The sequence below is a fragment of the Nothobranchius furzeri genome, chromosome 7, assembly GCF_043380555.1.
Source record: "Nothobranchius furzeri strain GRZ-AD chromosome 7, NfurGRZ-RIMD1, whole genome shotgun sequence".
In the NCBI taxonomy this organism is placed as follows: Eukaryota; Metazoa; Chordata; class Actinopteri; order Cyprinodontiformes; family Nothobranchiidae; genus Nothobranchius; species Nothobranchius furzeri.
In genome coordinates this window covers 75,733,882-75,750,240 of record NC_091747.1, presented here as the reverse complement: position 1 = coordinate 75,750,240, position 16,359 = coordinate 75,733,882, and the positions used below count along the sequence as shown (strand labels likewise).

General features: G+C 44.1%; 1 protein-coding gene across 2 annotated transcripts; it reads left to right on the top strand.

Moving 5' to 3' along the window:
• The first annotated feature begins 8,807 nt into the window (after window positions 1–8,807).
• Window positions 8,808–16,219, top strand: emp1 (epithelial membrane protein 1). Of its 2 annotated transcripts, none has more exons than XM_070553755.1 (5): window positions 8,808–8,952; window positions 9,849–9,932; window positions 11,472–11,571; window positions 12,086–12,226; window positions 15,942–16,219. In XM_070553755.1, exons 2-5 carry the CDS (start codon window positions 9,858–9,860, stop codon window positions 16,100–16,102), a joined length of 477 nt encoding a protein of 158 aa, XP_070409856.1. In that variant the 5' UTR covers window positions 8,808–8,952; window positions 9,849–9,857; the 3' UTR covers window positions 16,103–16,219. The 2 variants fall into 2 exon arrangements, with proteins under 2 accessions (XP_070409856.1, XP_070409855.1); XM_070553754.1 differs by lacking the exon at window positions 8,808–8,952 and adding an exon at window positions 8,959–9,099.
• The last annotated feature ends 140 nt before the right edge of the window (window positions 16,220–16,359 follow it).

Below are 16,359 nucleotides of genomic sequence, written 5' to 3'. Positions count from 1 at the left end.
GATCTAAAATTCATTCCAGATACACAATATTACTATTTCTCTCAAACATTGTTCACAAATCAGTCTAAATGTGTGATAGTGAGCACTTCTGCTTTGCTGAGATAATCCAGCCCACCTCACAGGTGTGCCACATCAAGATGCTGATCCGACATCATGAATAGTGCACAGGTGTACCTTATACTGCCCACAATAAAAGGCCACCCTGGAATGTGCATTTTTTGCTTTATTGGGGATCTGGGGACTCAGAACTGGTCAGTATCTGGTGTGACCACCATTTGCCTCATGCAGTGCAACACATCTTCTTCTCAGAGTCATGCGCGCTAACCAGTCAGCCAAATGGACGTCCCCTTGGCCAAGTAGCCAGGGCGCATGATCAATCGGGTCACAGTGACAGGATGCTCACACTGTCACATCTATATTGACTTGATCAACCTGCCAATTTTATTTGATCACCAGCCCCAAACCCCCTGAAGACTGTTTATTGTAACTAGTAAAACACCCAAATGATGTAATATTTAGCATAAATCAGGAAATCTGTCTATCTTTGTAAGGTCAAAGGGATATTTTTACTAAATTAGTATGGATGTTCAATATTATCAGTCTAAAATTAATATCAGCCGATATCGGCCTTAAAATCAGTCAATAACATCGGTATATTGGATATCAGTAAACAAGTCAATTATCCCTAAAATCATCACCATCAGCAGCTTTTAGGTTGGTGAGCCAGATCAAGCGCCTCATGATTTTTATCTTGAGAGGCGCTATAGAAATTATATTTTCTTCTTCAGATGTGTGTATCCAGCAGAGTGACACGGTGAAGAAAAACGGTGAACAATCTGCTGTCAGCAGTGGGAGGTGCAGAGAAAAGTGGAGTAGCCCGTTAAGCAGGAGGTCTGATGAAGACTAGAGCTCACATTTGTTTTCCTTTTTTTAGGAAAAAGTCAGCGTTGTTATCCCCAGGGAGGACAACAAAGAGAACAGTCGGGTTGTAAAGATGGAGAGAAAATTATGGTCGTATTCCAGCCGTAGGGGTTTCTTTCATCAGTGAGACACAGTAAGAGCTGATGTAAGAGATTGTCTCGGTGTGCCCGTGGCTCTAAAAGCCAGCAACTGAGCTGGTCTACAGTTGTAGACACAAAACTGAAAAACATTTGAATTTCACTTACTTCAAACATTATAAGCAGTGGCGTGTCCAGGCCTTTTAAAATGGGGTGGCCCCGGTGGGGGACTTGTATAAGCATAGGTGGCACCTATAGTTATGCTTTTTATGTAGAAAATGGTCACCACTCACAAAATAATTAATATTTTTATTCCAGTGCATCTCTTCTTCTTCTTTGTCTTCATCTCTATGCACTTCAAGGATCTTTCAGTGTCAAGGAACCTCGCCTTGCCTAAGGTAAGGTGCCTCGCTTACAAGGACACTGCCCTTCCTTGGTCAAAGGAAATGGTTAAACAGAACAGACTTACCTCACGTGACCACGGCTCCTGCAACAGTCATGTCACGTGACACATGAGGTAAAGTTATATTTACTTTTTTAATTGTGTATACGTTGGTTATATGTAAGCAAGTTACTGCCTGCTAGCCACACAAGCTACAACTACTAAGAAACTCACTAACCATTGCTAACTGCTTTGGATCTAAAAAAAACATTTTAGATATCCGCACGAAAGCTACAATTCATTGACTTACTGGAAATTGGTCCCCAAAGTAGCGGCTGGCTCCTGATCCGCCATCCCTTTGAAACTACCATGCTGCATTCTGGGAAATTTTTGACCAAGAGAAGGCAACAACGCACCTCGCATGTGCTTGCTCAGTTAGCTAAACGGCTAACAAATGGAGGACAGACACCTCCGTAGCACATAAACGTTGGAACTGATTGGAACACACCTTGGGAGTTCCTGATGGCGTTCAACTCCTGGGCAACCGGGGTGGGACAAAGGCATCAAGGCGAGGTTCCTTGACATTGAGAAACACTCCAAACCTACTGTGCACTTCACTGTAGGTTTGGTGTGGTGGTTAGCAAGCAACTTCTTGGTGCATTACCGCCACCAACTGGAGTGGAGTGTGGACCAGGACTATAAATCCTATTTATGTCATTATGAAAAGGTAATATATAATATTAACAGACTAATGTTCTGTAGGCCTGGGGCTAGAAACCAACGTTAAAGGTGGATGCTACCATTAACTGTGCTGGGGTTTAATTTAAAGTCAGTTTAAATGGAAGTCAGTGGGGTGGCACCTTGTGTGGCCAATCAGATGGCATCTGCTGCTCCAGGCCATCCCTGAACACGCCCCTAATTATATGATTATAACGGTTTGGTTGCCAAGCCCTCCCTGAACTCTCACACATTTTACACTTCTGACTCCCAAAACTAAACTGAGAATGGTTTGCTAAACGTTCCAGACACACGATGAGTTCCTTTTTTCCTTTGCATGCCAGCGTATGAGGCTCTGCGAGTCACGCAAATAATTCCAGGGTCATTCTGAGATTATTTGGAAATTCCCTCGCTGATGGCGCTCGAAATATTGTGCCCCAGCAGAGGCAGTGAGATACTGGCTCAGGGGCATTGATTAATTATAATTACCTGGCTGAAGTCAAGCTCCAAAAGTGTTTCTAACTCCAATTACTCATGTCATTTGATAGGTAATTTTTCATTTATCCCATATTACCTTAAAGGACGACAGAGAGAGAGTAGATTATTCGTAAAGTCCATGAATCGTCATGCGAGAGCTGGGCGCAGAAACCCCTCCATGGAGCTAACCAGGCCCCCTCTGCTCCTGGGGAAAGCCATCAGCTCACCAGCTCGGCATGCCCGCATTCTCCACCAAAATGTTAGGTACTTAAATGTGGGGCAATATTTAATCTCCATAACCCTGAAACCTGAAATTAACACACATGACAACAAGGGAGACATTTTACCCTGAGTCCCCAAAATAAAGGAGAGTTAACGCAGGGAAAAGCCTCCTCCGAGACTTTTCCCACGTCACTCCCATGTGTTCTCAGTTTGTCAGGGGCTTTATTCAAAGGATGGAGGAGAAGGCGGGGCCTTCTCAGGTTACATAGGTACAGAGTTTTCACAATCAACATCCTTGCTCAACCTTTCATGAACAGCCACAGTTGGCAAACACAGAGATTCATGAAGTGTTAATAACACAAAATGGGCATCTTTTAGGCCTCAAAAATGTACAATTATAAAAATACCCAACATCATTTATGACATTTGTTCACTAAAGCCTTTGTGTGGTCCCCACGAGTTAGCACAACCATCTTTAAAGGAAAGATTCAGGTTTAAGCCCAAACAAACAAACCAGTCTATTGTTAATCCTGAGAGACTTGTACACACTTAAACTACTGGAATCAGTTAAATAAAATCAGAGTTGTTTTTGTGCTCACGTATCAGACAGTGTTCAGCTGTGTGTAGACAGAGAATAATAAAAACCCATCAGGGTGCAGCTGAGGATTCATCTGAGAAGTAAAAGATTGGTGTGAACCAGCTGACAGCACGGTCTCAAATGGCATGCAAATGACTCGATAGAGAAGCAAACGGCCAACGCCGAGTGAACGAGCATGAAAAATTATTAAAAACTGTAACTGTCAAATTTCTGGTTCTTCGGGTCTTTAGATCACAAAAGATGCAGAAGCTATTTCTGCTTTGATGTTAAAACTTGAAAAAAGTTTCTTCTGCCCCTGGTGAGAGAACCACGTTGTCAACAAACGAGGCAGCAAAAGAGCCAATGAGGAGGTGAATGTCCTCACCCAGCTCAGCAGCATAAAGCAGCCATTGTGGCGATCAGGACTTCTGTCCATTCGGTCTTTTATTGACCGTCCCTAACTCTGAGCCGTCTCTGTGAAAACCTACAATCACTCCGCCCCGCTTTCATTCAAGAACAACGATGAAAGGCTCTGTTTGATGTGTGCTATCTGCAAAAGAATCCTCTAATTACACATCACTCCTTGGCCCCAGTTATCATTAATAATAATAATAATAATAATAATAAATAATAATAATAACAGCTGTCTGACTACATTAGTTCATGCTGTTGGGTGTTTAAAAAAATATGATGAATTTACTAAAAATCCAAATAAGATCAAAGTTATCAAAGTGTCTCAAATAAATTATTGTGAATAATTTTATTTTATGTTATTTAACATTTATCTGGTTTAACGTTATTTTATTCCATGTTGACAGCCTCTGAGCATTTTGGAGATGAAAATGAAGTTGGATTAAATCTGGTCTTGAAGTGAAGTTGATTTTGTTTAGATGACTGAATTTAACTGAAGTTGGCAAAAACATGAATAAAAAGTTCTTGTGTGGGATCAGGTTTTTATATAACCCCAGGAAGGCTGCTTAAATAAACACTAACATTACAGATAAGGAAAGCCAAAATGCTCACAATTAATGCATTGTTCTGTCTGGTGGTGTCTAATGAATGCTGTTTCACCACCAGCGGTTTATGGCGTGATTGTTTGTTGGTGCTTCGTTGAACACATGGCGGAGTATTTAGCTTCATTTAAAAGAGCAGCCAGAGATTTTGAATAGCATGAATTAGGATTTTTTTTCAGCTTCAGCAGGGCACATGTGACTACTGACCTGTTGACCCTTCACAGTTTCCTGTCCAGTAATTGTAGGGTGTTAAGAAACAAAGTTTCACAGAAATGTGATAAAAAATGTAAACAAAAGTAAAGAAAGCACGTGTTTCAACAAGGGCTGCATTCCATTTAGAAGAAAGCGTGATCCTTAGCAGTTGCACTAATAGATCTTTTCTTTACTTTCCCTACTCTTGCAGGTCTAAATGTCTGCTGTGAAATAGGCGATTCGTTATACAATCGACCAGGGACGGCGTTAGGCCCGGCTACTTGGGCTGAAGCCCCGGATGTTTCATGAAAAGCCCCGGATCTAAATCGTGGAAGTAACATGCAGTACCAAAGTCCAACAGAGAGGGAGCAGCTGGCAGTAATTTGCATACAGCCTGCCTGAGCCTCCACCACTGAAGAAGAAGCCCTTCAGCAGCCAGCTTCTTCCACACTCTCTGCCTGAAACGCATGAGTGAAGATGGACATAAGGACGTTTTTTAGACCAAAAGTACGGCGACAGAACCCCAGATTTGATGAGACTGGTGTTGACTCAGGTTTGTGAGTCTTATTTGAAAATATTTGTTGTGCCGGGAGTGACTGGAGTGCGACCCGCGCCCATGGAATGTGCCGCTCGTGCGGTGACCTCACAAACTGGGACGTTACTCGAGGTGAACCGCAAGCTGGATAATGTCCTTGCGGCATTGCCTGTGATAGTACGCAAAATGGATTTGATCTCGGAGAGGGTCGCCGGACGATGCGGGGATGTTTAGAACGTAAAATTGGCTTCACTGGTGGACATGAATGACCACTTAGAGACTCCAAGGTGGAGAGGAAAATTATCTCTGCCTGCCCCAAACAAAGTCAGGTTTATCCTTATCTGACGCCAAAGCAGCCTCTCAAGGCTGCTTCAACACACCCCCATGAAAGGAGGAATGCCGACAGATGCTGTGTCCCGACCTTCCCCATCTTCCTTCAGATTGAGACATCTGCGGGAAACTTCAATGTGCTCTCTGGTCCTTATCTCTCCCTCCCACCTGTTGGTCTGCAGCTGGTCGATGCGCCGCAGTGGCAGCTCCCATTGGAGGCTTCAGGATCCCGCCCATCCCCGCCTCCCCATCGGACTCTGATGTTGTATCTGTGCTGTTTGTGCTTCCATGTTAAAGGAGGTTTTTTTGTATAATAGAGTTACTCCCCGCTGGGGCTAACTCTGCTATGCCTTTTTTTTAACCTACCCCCACTTATCCTCATGTAACACCCTTTTCATCAATCTATTAAGGTAGCGCAACTCATGTTGCGAATGACCACAGTCACCAATTCTTGTCATGTGTCTTACCCACGTATGTCTGATCTTTGAATTGTGTGTGCTGAAACTCAATTTCGTTTCTCTGTATGTCCTGCACATGTGGTAGAAATGACAATAAATGACTTTGACTTGACTTTGACTTGCTGCTGGTTTGCCTAAAGTTAGCTTATCAGGTAAAGTTGTTGGAGAAAGAAAGGGAATATTTACTATCATCTCACACTAAACACTAACAGGAACAATACTCTGCCCTGAAAATGCTTAATATGTAGCTTCAGATTAAAAATTATGTGGTACAAGACATATATGATGTTGACTAGTGCGTGTCACGTGTGTGTGTGTGTGCGTGCGCGTGTGTTAAGCCCCGGATGTTCTTCAGTCCTAAATCCGCCCCTGCAATCGATGGATAATTTACTTATAAATCCTAAAATCTGCATTTAGTCACTAAGCAAACTGCAATGACCAGTTTACACCAGTAGGTGTACGGCTTTTACCAACATGTGCATTAAAAGAGAATAAGAAAAAAGATGTTAAACTAAATTAGCAAATTTAGTTGCGCAACACACGGACTTAAAAGTATAAAAGCAAAGTTGCCTTAAGAGCTCAAGTAGAAAAATCCTGCAAATGCATGCTTATGGGCCAGATGAGCTACATGGGCCATCAGTTTAGGACCATGGAGGTAAACACTTTTTATTCAGTTATTTTTAGTTTTTACCTTGAGGCTACCGCTGCTCTGCTGCTTATTGTTATTTTCACTTTAGAAGTGTGTGTGTGTGTGTGTGTGGGGGGGGGGGGGGGGGGTATCTTTACTTATGTTCTAGTGGGAAACAGGCTTCAACACAGTTGATTTCTGCTTGGTCCTAGAGCTCAACCAGTGTCAATTTAATATAAAGTAATATTGTTTTGGGATGGTAAAAAGTGCAGAGGTCAAAACTTGACTTTGGAAAAAGTGGGTCCCCCCCAAAAATTACGTCCATGTGTCCAACAACAACACGTCATTATCATAGACTGTAAATACTTCCGCTAAATATTTTCCGCTTCAGAAGAAGCGTCCGTGTTTTACGCTTTCTCAGAGACATGTCACGTTGCTAAGTTGTTAGCGCCGCGCGCTAACACGTCAATAGTGCAGCATAGCCTGCTCGAGGTTTTAAGGGTTCAGATGAAAACACCCTACCTCTCAGGCTGCTTACACATCGATATTAAGTTGTCGCTGTTGCGCTCACGCCGTAATACAGTATTAGATGCGGTTAAAGTCAGACATGAAAAACTCCACGAGCGGTCAGACCGCGCAGCAGCTAGGCGCAGCAAGTAGGCGCCGGATCGGTCAGGCTGCCCGGCCTGACCGCTGGGGATTACCGGATGGAAGAATGGACACAGAAGTCTCCCTCTTAGCGCTCCGTCATATTTCAACCCATTTTTATCTTAAATGCACTGGGTTTTACCCTATTACCCATCTAAATATGCCCTATTAATTATTTTACCGTATTTTACATTTAAATTTCATGGTTAAACAGTACATGCTACATGTTAAACTGATAGTTAGCTAGCTACTTCGGTAAACTCAGCTAGTTTAAAGGTGGCAGTGACATAAAATACGAATATAGATTTTAACTTACCGAAAAAAATGAAGTGGAGACTCCTTGGACGCTCTATTAGTGCAATTAATACCACTGCAAGTCATTTTGTCCAACAATTGCACCAATAATATCCAAAGAAGAATACACAAACACAGAGACTCAAAATGCCGGAGCAGTTTCCAAGCCAGACCGAGGCTGTACTGAGGCCTTTCCACGGAGCTAGCTCTGTGGTCACGTGGGTCTGAGGCGGCGGTCACGTGGGTCGGATGCTCATTAATTATACAGAATTTTAGGCTTTCAATACACTTAAACAGAAGAGTGAGAAAAAAATTCACCCCCTTCAGAGTTGTCATGAGTATAAACTAGATAATTTAGACAAAAAACATGTTTTGGTACCAGGCTGTAAACATGTTTATTTCTGCTGTGAAATCGGCATTTTTAACATGGGAGTCAATGAGGATTTGCTCGCTTCTGGCACCAGCCCCCAGCGGATGAGGATGGAACTGCAATTTTTCTTACTTCCGGGATGGGACCATTTTTAGAGCGGCATTGTGGGGGCTTGGTCATTATCAGTGCTGTGATGCAAATATCCCAACAGACGACAAAAGGAGAGCGGAACTGTTTGTTTGGAACAAATGTGTGGAAAACTCTAAGGTTGTAAATGTTTTTACTGACAACAAACTCGACTGGGTTGATGATCATCTAAACAATGAGGATCGGAGAGGGTCCATCATGACAAATATTTAGATTTTATTCTAAAGAAAGTCTTCTTGGACTTCTCAGAGGAGAAACCAGCCCTCTTCTGTTTTTTAAAACTCAATTTCACAAAATAAGTAGATATCAGGATCTCACAGAGGTCAGAAACTTCGTTTCACCAATTCCTTGTTTTAAACGTCACCATGAGCTTTTCAACGTTAATAAAAGAGGAGACTCCCTGGCGCAGATTGAGCCATCGCTGCGTAATGTCACATCTTTCCGCATCTCTGTCTGCATACGGAAAGTGTGTGAGCATGGATGTTATTTTCACTTTAGAAGTGGGGTGGTGGTGGTGGGGACACGAGGGTGGGGGGTGGGGTATTTTTACAGTATGTTCTAATGGGAAACAGGCTTCAACACAAACGGTTATTTTCTGCTTGGTCCTAGAGCTCAACCAGTGTCAATTTAATATAGTGTAATGGTTTTGGATGGTAAAAAGTGCAGAGGTCAAACCTTGACTTTGGAAAAAGTGTGTGTGTGTGGTGGTGGTGGGGGGGGGGGGACATGTCCCCCCTGTTCCCCCCCAAAATTACGTCCGTGTGTGAGTGTATAAAAGAGACACTCCCCGACAGACAAGTCCTGTAAATGTCCAAGCATAAGCTGCATAAACCCGGCGAGCCGACCTGGAGATCAGTTGGGTGGATCAAACATCTGGCGCAGCTCGTTTTTACGCACGGACTGGATCCGTTTCCTCACCGGGATATTTCAGGAAAAGAGGGAAAAGACGTTTGAAACTTTCTGGGTGGGGCTTAGGAGGAGGAAAGAGAGGAAAAGGGAGTGAGAAAACAGTGAGATGTGTGTGTGTGTGTGTTAGGAGCTGGGTGGGTCTAAACTCTTTACACATTCCCAAATAACTTTTCCTCCCGCTCCGTGTGTTAAAGCGCTTCAGGTAAACTTTACTCGCTTTGCTTTTATTCATAAACTTTCTATTCACGTTCCAAACTCCATGTGAACTTTTTACGTTTCTTTTATGTTTTCCTGTTTGGACAGAAAGCCTTAAAGTCGACGGCGCTCCGAGGCTTTGCGAGCGGTTTATTCACGCGCGTGCGGTGACTACTGCACAAGTAAAGAAGTGCGCAGTTGTAATTGAGCGAAGATGTGCGTTCGTGTTCTCGCGCTCTTTTTAAAGTTTGTGTGCGTGTGTGTGTGTGTGTGTGTGTGTGTGTGTGTGTGTGTGTGTTTGTGTGTGAGTGTGTGTAACGGAAAGGCACCCGTTTGCTCAAACACAGTCCAAACAAACGCGCTTTTCTGGTCGACGGAAACGGTCCAAAGCGGTGATAAATGATCCGATAAGGGAGCGGAGGAGTGTGTGTGTGTGTGTGTGTGTGTTTGTACGTGCATGGATGCGGTCGTTTAGTTAAAAATGATGAAAATGCGTTAGAGAAGAAAATGTTTGTCTTTAAGAGCTTCAGAGCCTGTCTGAATCCAGATGTTTTTCAAAAATCCTTTCTGACTTCTGGCGCCAGTTAGAGCCTGTATAACGGCTCCCCTCTACCCCCCCCACCCCCCCCCCCCCCCACACACACACACACATATACACACACCCACACCCCAGTCAACGCTGCGCTACATAAAGTGTTTGAGTGGAACATTAAATAATGACGTGCTTTCTTCCGCATTCTTCCTATTATTTTTCAGTGGGCCACCATGTTTATGCTGGCAGGAATCGTTGTTCTGCACATCACCACCGTCATCCTGCTGCTGGTGGCAACTATTGATAACGTGAGTGTGTGTGTGCGTGTACATGTGCGTGTGCGTGTGTTTCCTTTATAAGGTCTGTATCCAAACTGTCTAAGAACAAAGGGTTTTTATGAGTTTACACTTTTACTGCATCAAGCATCGACCCAACCACCAAGGCGCGCGTGCATGTGTGTGTGTGTGTGTGTGTGTGTGTGTGTGTGTGTGTGTGTGTGTGTGTGTGTGTGTGTGAACCATCCAGAAATACTCAGGAGTTAAATGTCAGAATCTGTTTTTTTGCCGCCCACAGCAGTAAATCCTTAAACCTCCTCAGAAACAGCTTCAGCAGAGCTTACAGAACAATAAAAAGCTTTGAGGGAACAGTCCGCCCACACTGATACGTCCACATCAGGTATATAAAAACAGACTAGGTCAGGAACAGAAGTGGACGTTCAGTCGTGTGTAATGATGTTATTGGAAAGTGTTATGCACTCACTAGTACACTGTGTTAGTACCAGGGTCAGACACCTTCTGCCTGTTTTAACTCGACATGTTATGGGTTCAAAAAGGTGTTGGAAACAGAGGTTCTGGTTCTTATTAACATGACATCATCAGTTCCATCCATGGTGCGAATCAGCTGTTCCACCTCATTCTGAAGGTACTGGACTGGACTGAGATCTGGTGACTGTGGAGGTCGCTGGAGTCCAGTGAACCCATGGTCATGTTCTAGAAACCAGTTAGAGATGATCTGAGCTTTGTGACGCGGTGCATGATCCTGCAGGAAGCTGCATCAGAAGAGGGGTCCATGTGGGGATGGAAATGATCAACAGCTATACTCAGGTAGGCTGTGGTGGTTGAACCAGGTTCAGGTGGTACTGAGGGGACCCACCACCACCAGCAACCTGAAGGGTTGAACCTAAGGCAGGATGGATCTATGCTTTCATTCTGGTGACACCAGATTCTGACCAGACCATCTGAATGCTGCAGCTGAAAGGTTTTCCAGTCTCTTCTGGTCCAGTCCTGGTGATCCTGTGTGAATTGTAGCCAGTTTCCTGTTCTTACCAACAGGAGAGACACTTATCAGTCTCCTCTGACCTCAACAAGACCTGTCATTCACCCAACTGCTGCTCACTGGGTCGTTTCTCCTCTTCAGACCATTCTCTGTAAACTCCAGAGATGGTTGTGGGTTTAAATCCCAGTGGATCACCAGTTTCTAAAACCCTCAGACCAGCCTGTCCAATACCAACAACCGTGTCACTTCTAAAGTCTCTTTAAGCTCCCTTCTTCTTCATTCTAATGCTCATTTTGAGCTTCAGCACATCATCCTCACCACATATTATGACCTGTTGGAATATAAGTATTGTAAGTAAGTGTAAGTGTGTGTGTGTGTGTGTGTGTGTGTGTGTGTGTGTGTGTGTGTGTGTGTGTGTGTGTGTGTGTGTGTGTGTGTGTGTGCGTGCTAAGCAATAGGTCTTGTGAACATTTAGGATCATAATGCTGCTTTCATCTGAAATTGTTCACCAGACATAGACAGATATATTCGTTAGAGGTGAATGCCCAGTCAGCGTTTCTCCTTCTTCCCAGGCCTGGTGGGTAACTGGGACTGCGTCGACTGACCTGTGGGGAAGATGGGAGCTCACTAGCTCAGACTGGCATTACTACAATCTCCAAAATTACCCACAAGGTAAACTCCTGGCAGGTTTCATCCATCCATCCATTTTCTATACCCGCTTGTCCATGGCAGGGTCGCGGGGGGCCGGTGCCCACCTCCAGCAGTAGGGGTACACCAGTGGCGTGTCCAGCTCTTTTAAACTGGGGTGGCCCAGGTGAGGCACAACTTTGTGCATGGGTGGCACCACGTTTTTTGTGTTACCCCCAAGCCTTTTGTGGACAATGAAAAGCCTATTTGATGGTAAATTAGTGTGGTGACACCTGGGGTGGCCAATCAGATTCCAAGGGTGGCATGTGCTACCCCAGGCCACTCCCTGGACACGCCCCTGGGGTACACCCTGGACAGGCTTCCAGTCCATTTCAGGGCAAGGCAGGTTTCAATAAACAATAAATGAAAGGACGTTTAGGACAGCTTCATAATTCTAATGAATCAGTAAGCAGCTGTGACCCAACTGAACATGGCTGACAGGTTTTGTTGGTTTTGCTGTTAAACCATCTCTCGTTTGTTGTTGTTTATTGTGTTGCAGACTACCTCCAGTCGGTGCAGGGCACAGTAGTCCTGGCCTGTGTTTTCACCATCCTGGCCTTGTTTGTGTTTCTGGCTCAGCTGTTCACGCTGCCCAAAGGCCAGAGGTTCATCTTCACTGGCATTTTACAGCTAATCGCCTGTAAGTAACCTGGGGTCATGTGTGCTGTGGAGCTGCAGGAGGCATTGATTTATACTCTTGTTGCTGAAACCGTTTTTATGGATTGTGTGTGCTAAACGCTCGACTGACTGAGGTCAGTAACGTACAATCGGAATGTTTTTGGTACTCTCCTGCCCAACGGCTGTCACACAAGGCAGACTAAAAATCAGGAGTTTATTTAATCTGAAGTTGCGTGAATAAATATGTCTTCTGAGTGTTTAACATGCGAGACAAGAGTTCTAGCAGTCGCTCGGCCCACCCCAGCATCTTCCCAGGACTTGTGGATGAGTTCATTCAGCCTGTTGGTGTCTTCTTACCTCAGACCAGATTTGTGATCGTTCTCCTGACTCCGCTCATTCTATGGATTTCTTTTGTTGTTGCATTTTTTCCAAGTCTAAATTGAACAGAATAAAATATAACGTAGAGACTGTGAGGTGTCAGGAGGTAACACAGAGTCACAAACGTTTCTGCTCCAGAGTTTTTCCTGCTTCGAAGGCGCGTTACTGTTACACTCCTGCCCAGAAACCTTGCCATCTCTTAAATTCCTCCTGCATGTTTCTCTCTTTTAAACCTTCTGACTTTTCTCGTTACAAATTACAGACCCAGCTGACAGGCAGCACCTCTGTGTAAAATTACAGACTTGAAGGAGTTTCCTCGTTCTTTTCATAGTTTCACCTGACAACTCTTCATTGAGAGCATGTCTGCTGTCAAGCTGTCAGGAGAAACAGCTTATTGAGGTCTACACACATCCTTTGGACTTCATTACACCACTTATTTGCAGGTTCGAGCCCCGCTCAGTCTGTCGCTGTGTCCTTGGGCAAGACACTTAACCCACGCTGCCTGCTGGTGGTGGTCGGAGGGACCGGTGGCGCCAGTGCTCGGCAGCCTCGCCTCTGTCAGTGCGCCCCAGGGCAGCTGTAGCTACATCGTAGCTCATCCTCACCAGTGTGTGAATGTGTGTGTGAATGGGTGAATGACTGATTGTGTTGTAAAGCGCCTTGGGGGGTTCCAGGACTCTAGAAGGCCATTTACCATTATTTAAACTTTGGCACATTATTGCTGAAGGAATCCAAAATGCAAAAGGTTTCCACAGTTTTCTGTTTGTTTAAACATTGTAATAGTTCAGGCGTTACAATGGTTTTCATTTGCTGCAGTTATTTTATTTTGTACAAGAAAAAAAAAGATTTTATGTGAATATTTGAATTGGTTTTACTTCTAGGTAAATGTCTGGTACAACTGAGTGCAAACAGAACAATGGTGTTCCTCAGTGGCAGCAGAGGAAATAAAGGGAGAAAGAAGCTCAGCCACCACCCAGAGTCTCACACCGCCATTAGAAAGCCTGTGGAGTCACAGAAGGGCGGGGCGGTCTAAGACTCATATTTCTGTGCAGCTAAAGAATTTCATCTGGTGTTAACAAACACTAGTTTGTTCCATCATGCTGTGAAATGGTCTCCGATTGTGTGTTTTATTGTAGTAATCCAATAATGATTGCTATTGTGAGCTTGGAGTTCATTTTACTATGACTACAGCTGGTTTTCCGCCCCTTGGAGGAGAGCTTTATGCATATTCAGTGTAAAGAGTCAGGATTTGACATGTGCTTTTATTTTAGGTGACTGCTAGTGAACGGAGACTAGCTCCACAAGGCTGTTGTTGTTTGGCACACAACATTCTCTCAGGCTCTGAGGCACCCTGCTACAGTTAGGAGTTGAAACTCACAGCTGCAGATGTTTTGTTTTTCAGTTTAATCAGATTATGAAGGCTGCAACTAGCAAATAATTGGCATATTAGATTAAAAATGACTTGATTTTTTGATCTGGAGAGAGAAGATGGATAACAGGTTGAGATAACCCTGCAGTTCAGAGTTAACACCTGAGATTAAAGGTGTCCTAGAATTCAAATCCACATTGTTGTTGAATAAAGGCAGCTTAGGGTGGCTATTGTCACATCCCACAAAGATATGCTGTTGAAAATAGTCACGGTTCCTTCTGGGAACTTAATTCACTGCGAACGCTAGCCCAAGCTACTGCTAACATCCTTGTTGGATCAGAGGAAAACCACAAAGAAGAATGTGGGAACACACATGTAGCTTCCCAGGATGTACTGGGAATATCCATAATTTGAGTAAATGCCAGATAGATCCATGGATCTATGGTGCGGTATGGGGGCCGAAATTAAGACTACTGCCCAGCAGCAGGAGGCTATATAGCAAACTACCAACCTTATTAATAATAGCTGGCACCGGTAACTGAGAGGCTTGCGCTGCTTACTGAGAAATAGCACCTTTACCGGCGTTACTACTAGATACGCTAGGGACTAGCAGCCCTCGGCTGGTCATTGACTGGTTCACACACTCCCTCTGCTGTCTATTAGCATGGATAGGTTAGCGTTAGCCTGGACAGGCTGGAGTTAGCATTGGAGAGGCTAGCCATTAGTGTGCCTAGGCTGGCCACTAGCTGGATTTCCTACCCCCTTGACAGACCATTAGCATGGACAGGCTGGCATTAGCATTGGAGAGGCTAGCCATTAGTGTGCCTAGGCTGGCCACTAGCTGACTAGTGACTCTCCGAGACATGCTAATGGCTAGCCTCTCCGATGCTAATGCCAGCCTATCTATGCTAATGGTCCGTCAAGGGGGTAGGAAATCCAGCTAGTGGCATGCCTAGGCACGCTAATGGCTAGCCTCTCCGATGCTAATGCCAGCCTATCCATGCTGATGGTCCGTCAAGGGGGTAGGAAATCCAGCTAGTCCCTAGCGTATCCACCCCCCACCCCCCCACCACCACCACTACGGGACACACACACACACCCTTTTGTACAGAGATTTGTGCTCCAAGAAGCATCCCATCAGCACAAAGCTTATTTAATATTCATTTCCTGGTTGAGTGGAAAACTTGTCTTTCTTCACTTGTTATCTAGAATCTTCAGGCGCTGATTGTAATTGGAGGGGTCCACTCAGAATAGTCTTGTTTTGATAAAGGGACCGCAGTACCCACATTTGACCACAATATGCAGTTTGTACTTCAGGCCATTAAACTTTTACTTTTTGAGAAATGTAGATCAGATCTGGATTTAATCAGACATGATTCAAAACTGAACACCCCTTAGAGGCCGCAACTGTATTTTTACCAGATTTCTAATTCATGTTTGTAAATAAGGAAAACACATCACCCCACGTCTTTCAGAGACTCAAAGAAAACATAAGCTGGGAAATGATGCAGCTTTTTTACGCAATTATTGTTATTCATGAACGTAATAAGATTGCAACTATGCGTTTGCTAAAGTTCATTAAAACACAAATGGTTGTTTATTTTTGAATATTTCATAGCATGGTACATCTAAATTTGGTGATGTGCGATGCTGAATCTGAAAAAGCAGAAAACTGGGTCAGTCATCAGTTCCACAAACTAACCGAAACTCTTGTAATGGTTTGGATCCGATGGACGTAAAACGTATTGGTTTGTTGCTTCGCTGCACGATTTGGTTTTGTCTTCGCATCATTCGTGACCGTTTATCACATTAGAGCTCTCTTCAGTGTTAACCATGTGGATTGATAGCACAACTGCTCCTGCATAAAACTAATTAGAAGTGTTTGTTGGAACATCTAGTCATCACTTCACACAAACTGGAAAAGTAACCTGTAATGTCTTTGTACCGGCGGTTGGACAGTGTGTAATATTGTCTCCCCTGTGTCCTGCAGGCCTGTGCATAATGACAGCAGCATCAGTCTACACGGCTAAGTTTCACACCAATGATGATACAAAAGGAGGCTACGGCCACTCCTACATCCTGGCGTGGATATCTTTTGTCCTCACTCTCCTGCTAACAGTCACCTACCTCATCCTGCGGAAGAGCGAGTGAAAATGAATGAGAGCAGTGTCAAGGTTCTCTGTAATTAAGAAGAGTTGGGTTTGTCTTCACTCTTCAAATTCATCTGCGGTGGAGAACTTGAAAAAATAAAGGTTTAAATGCTAACACGAGCCAATAATTCTGTTTAAATTTTGACAAACTAAGTTTGAGTAGGACTGGTTGTGGTAAGGAAGGTGGAGACCCCCCCCCCTCTCCTTTCAGCCTTCTAACCTAAAGTAATTCATCCTTTATCTCTAGTAACATTACTA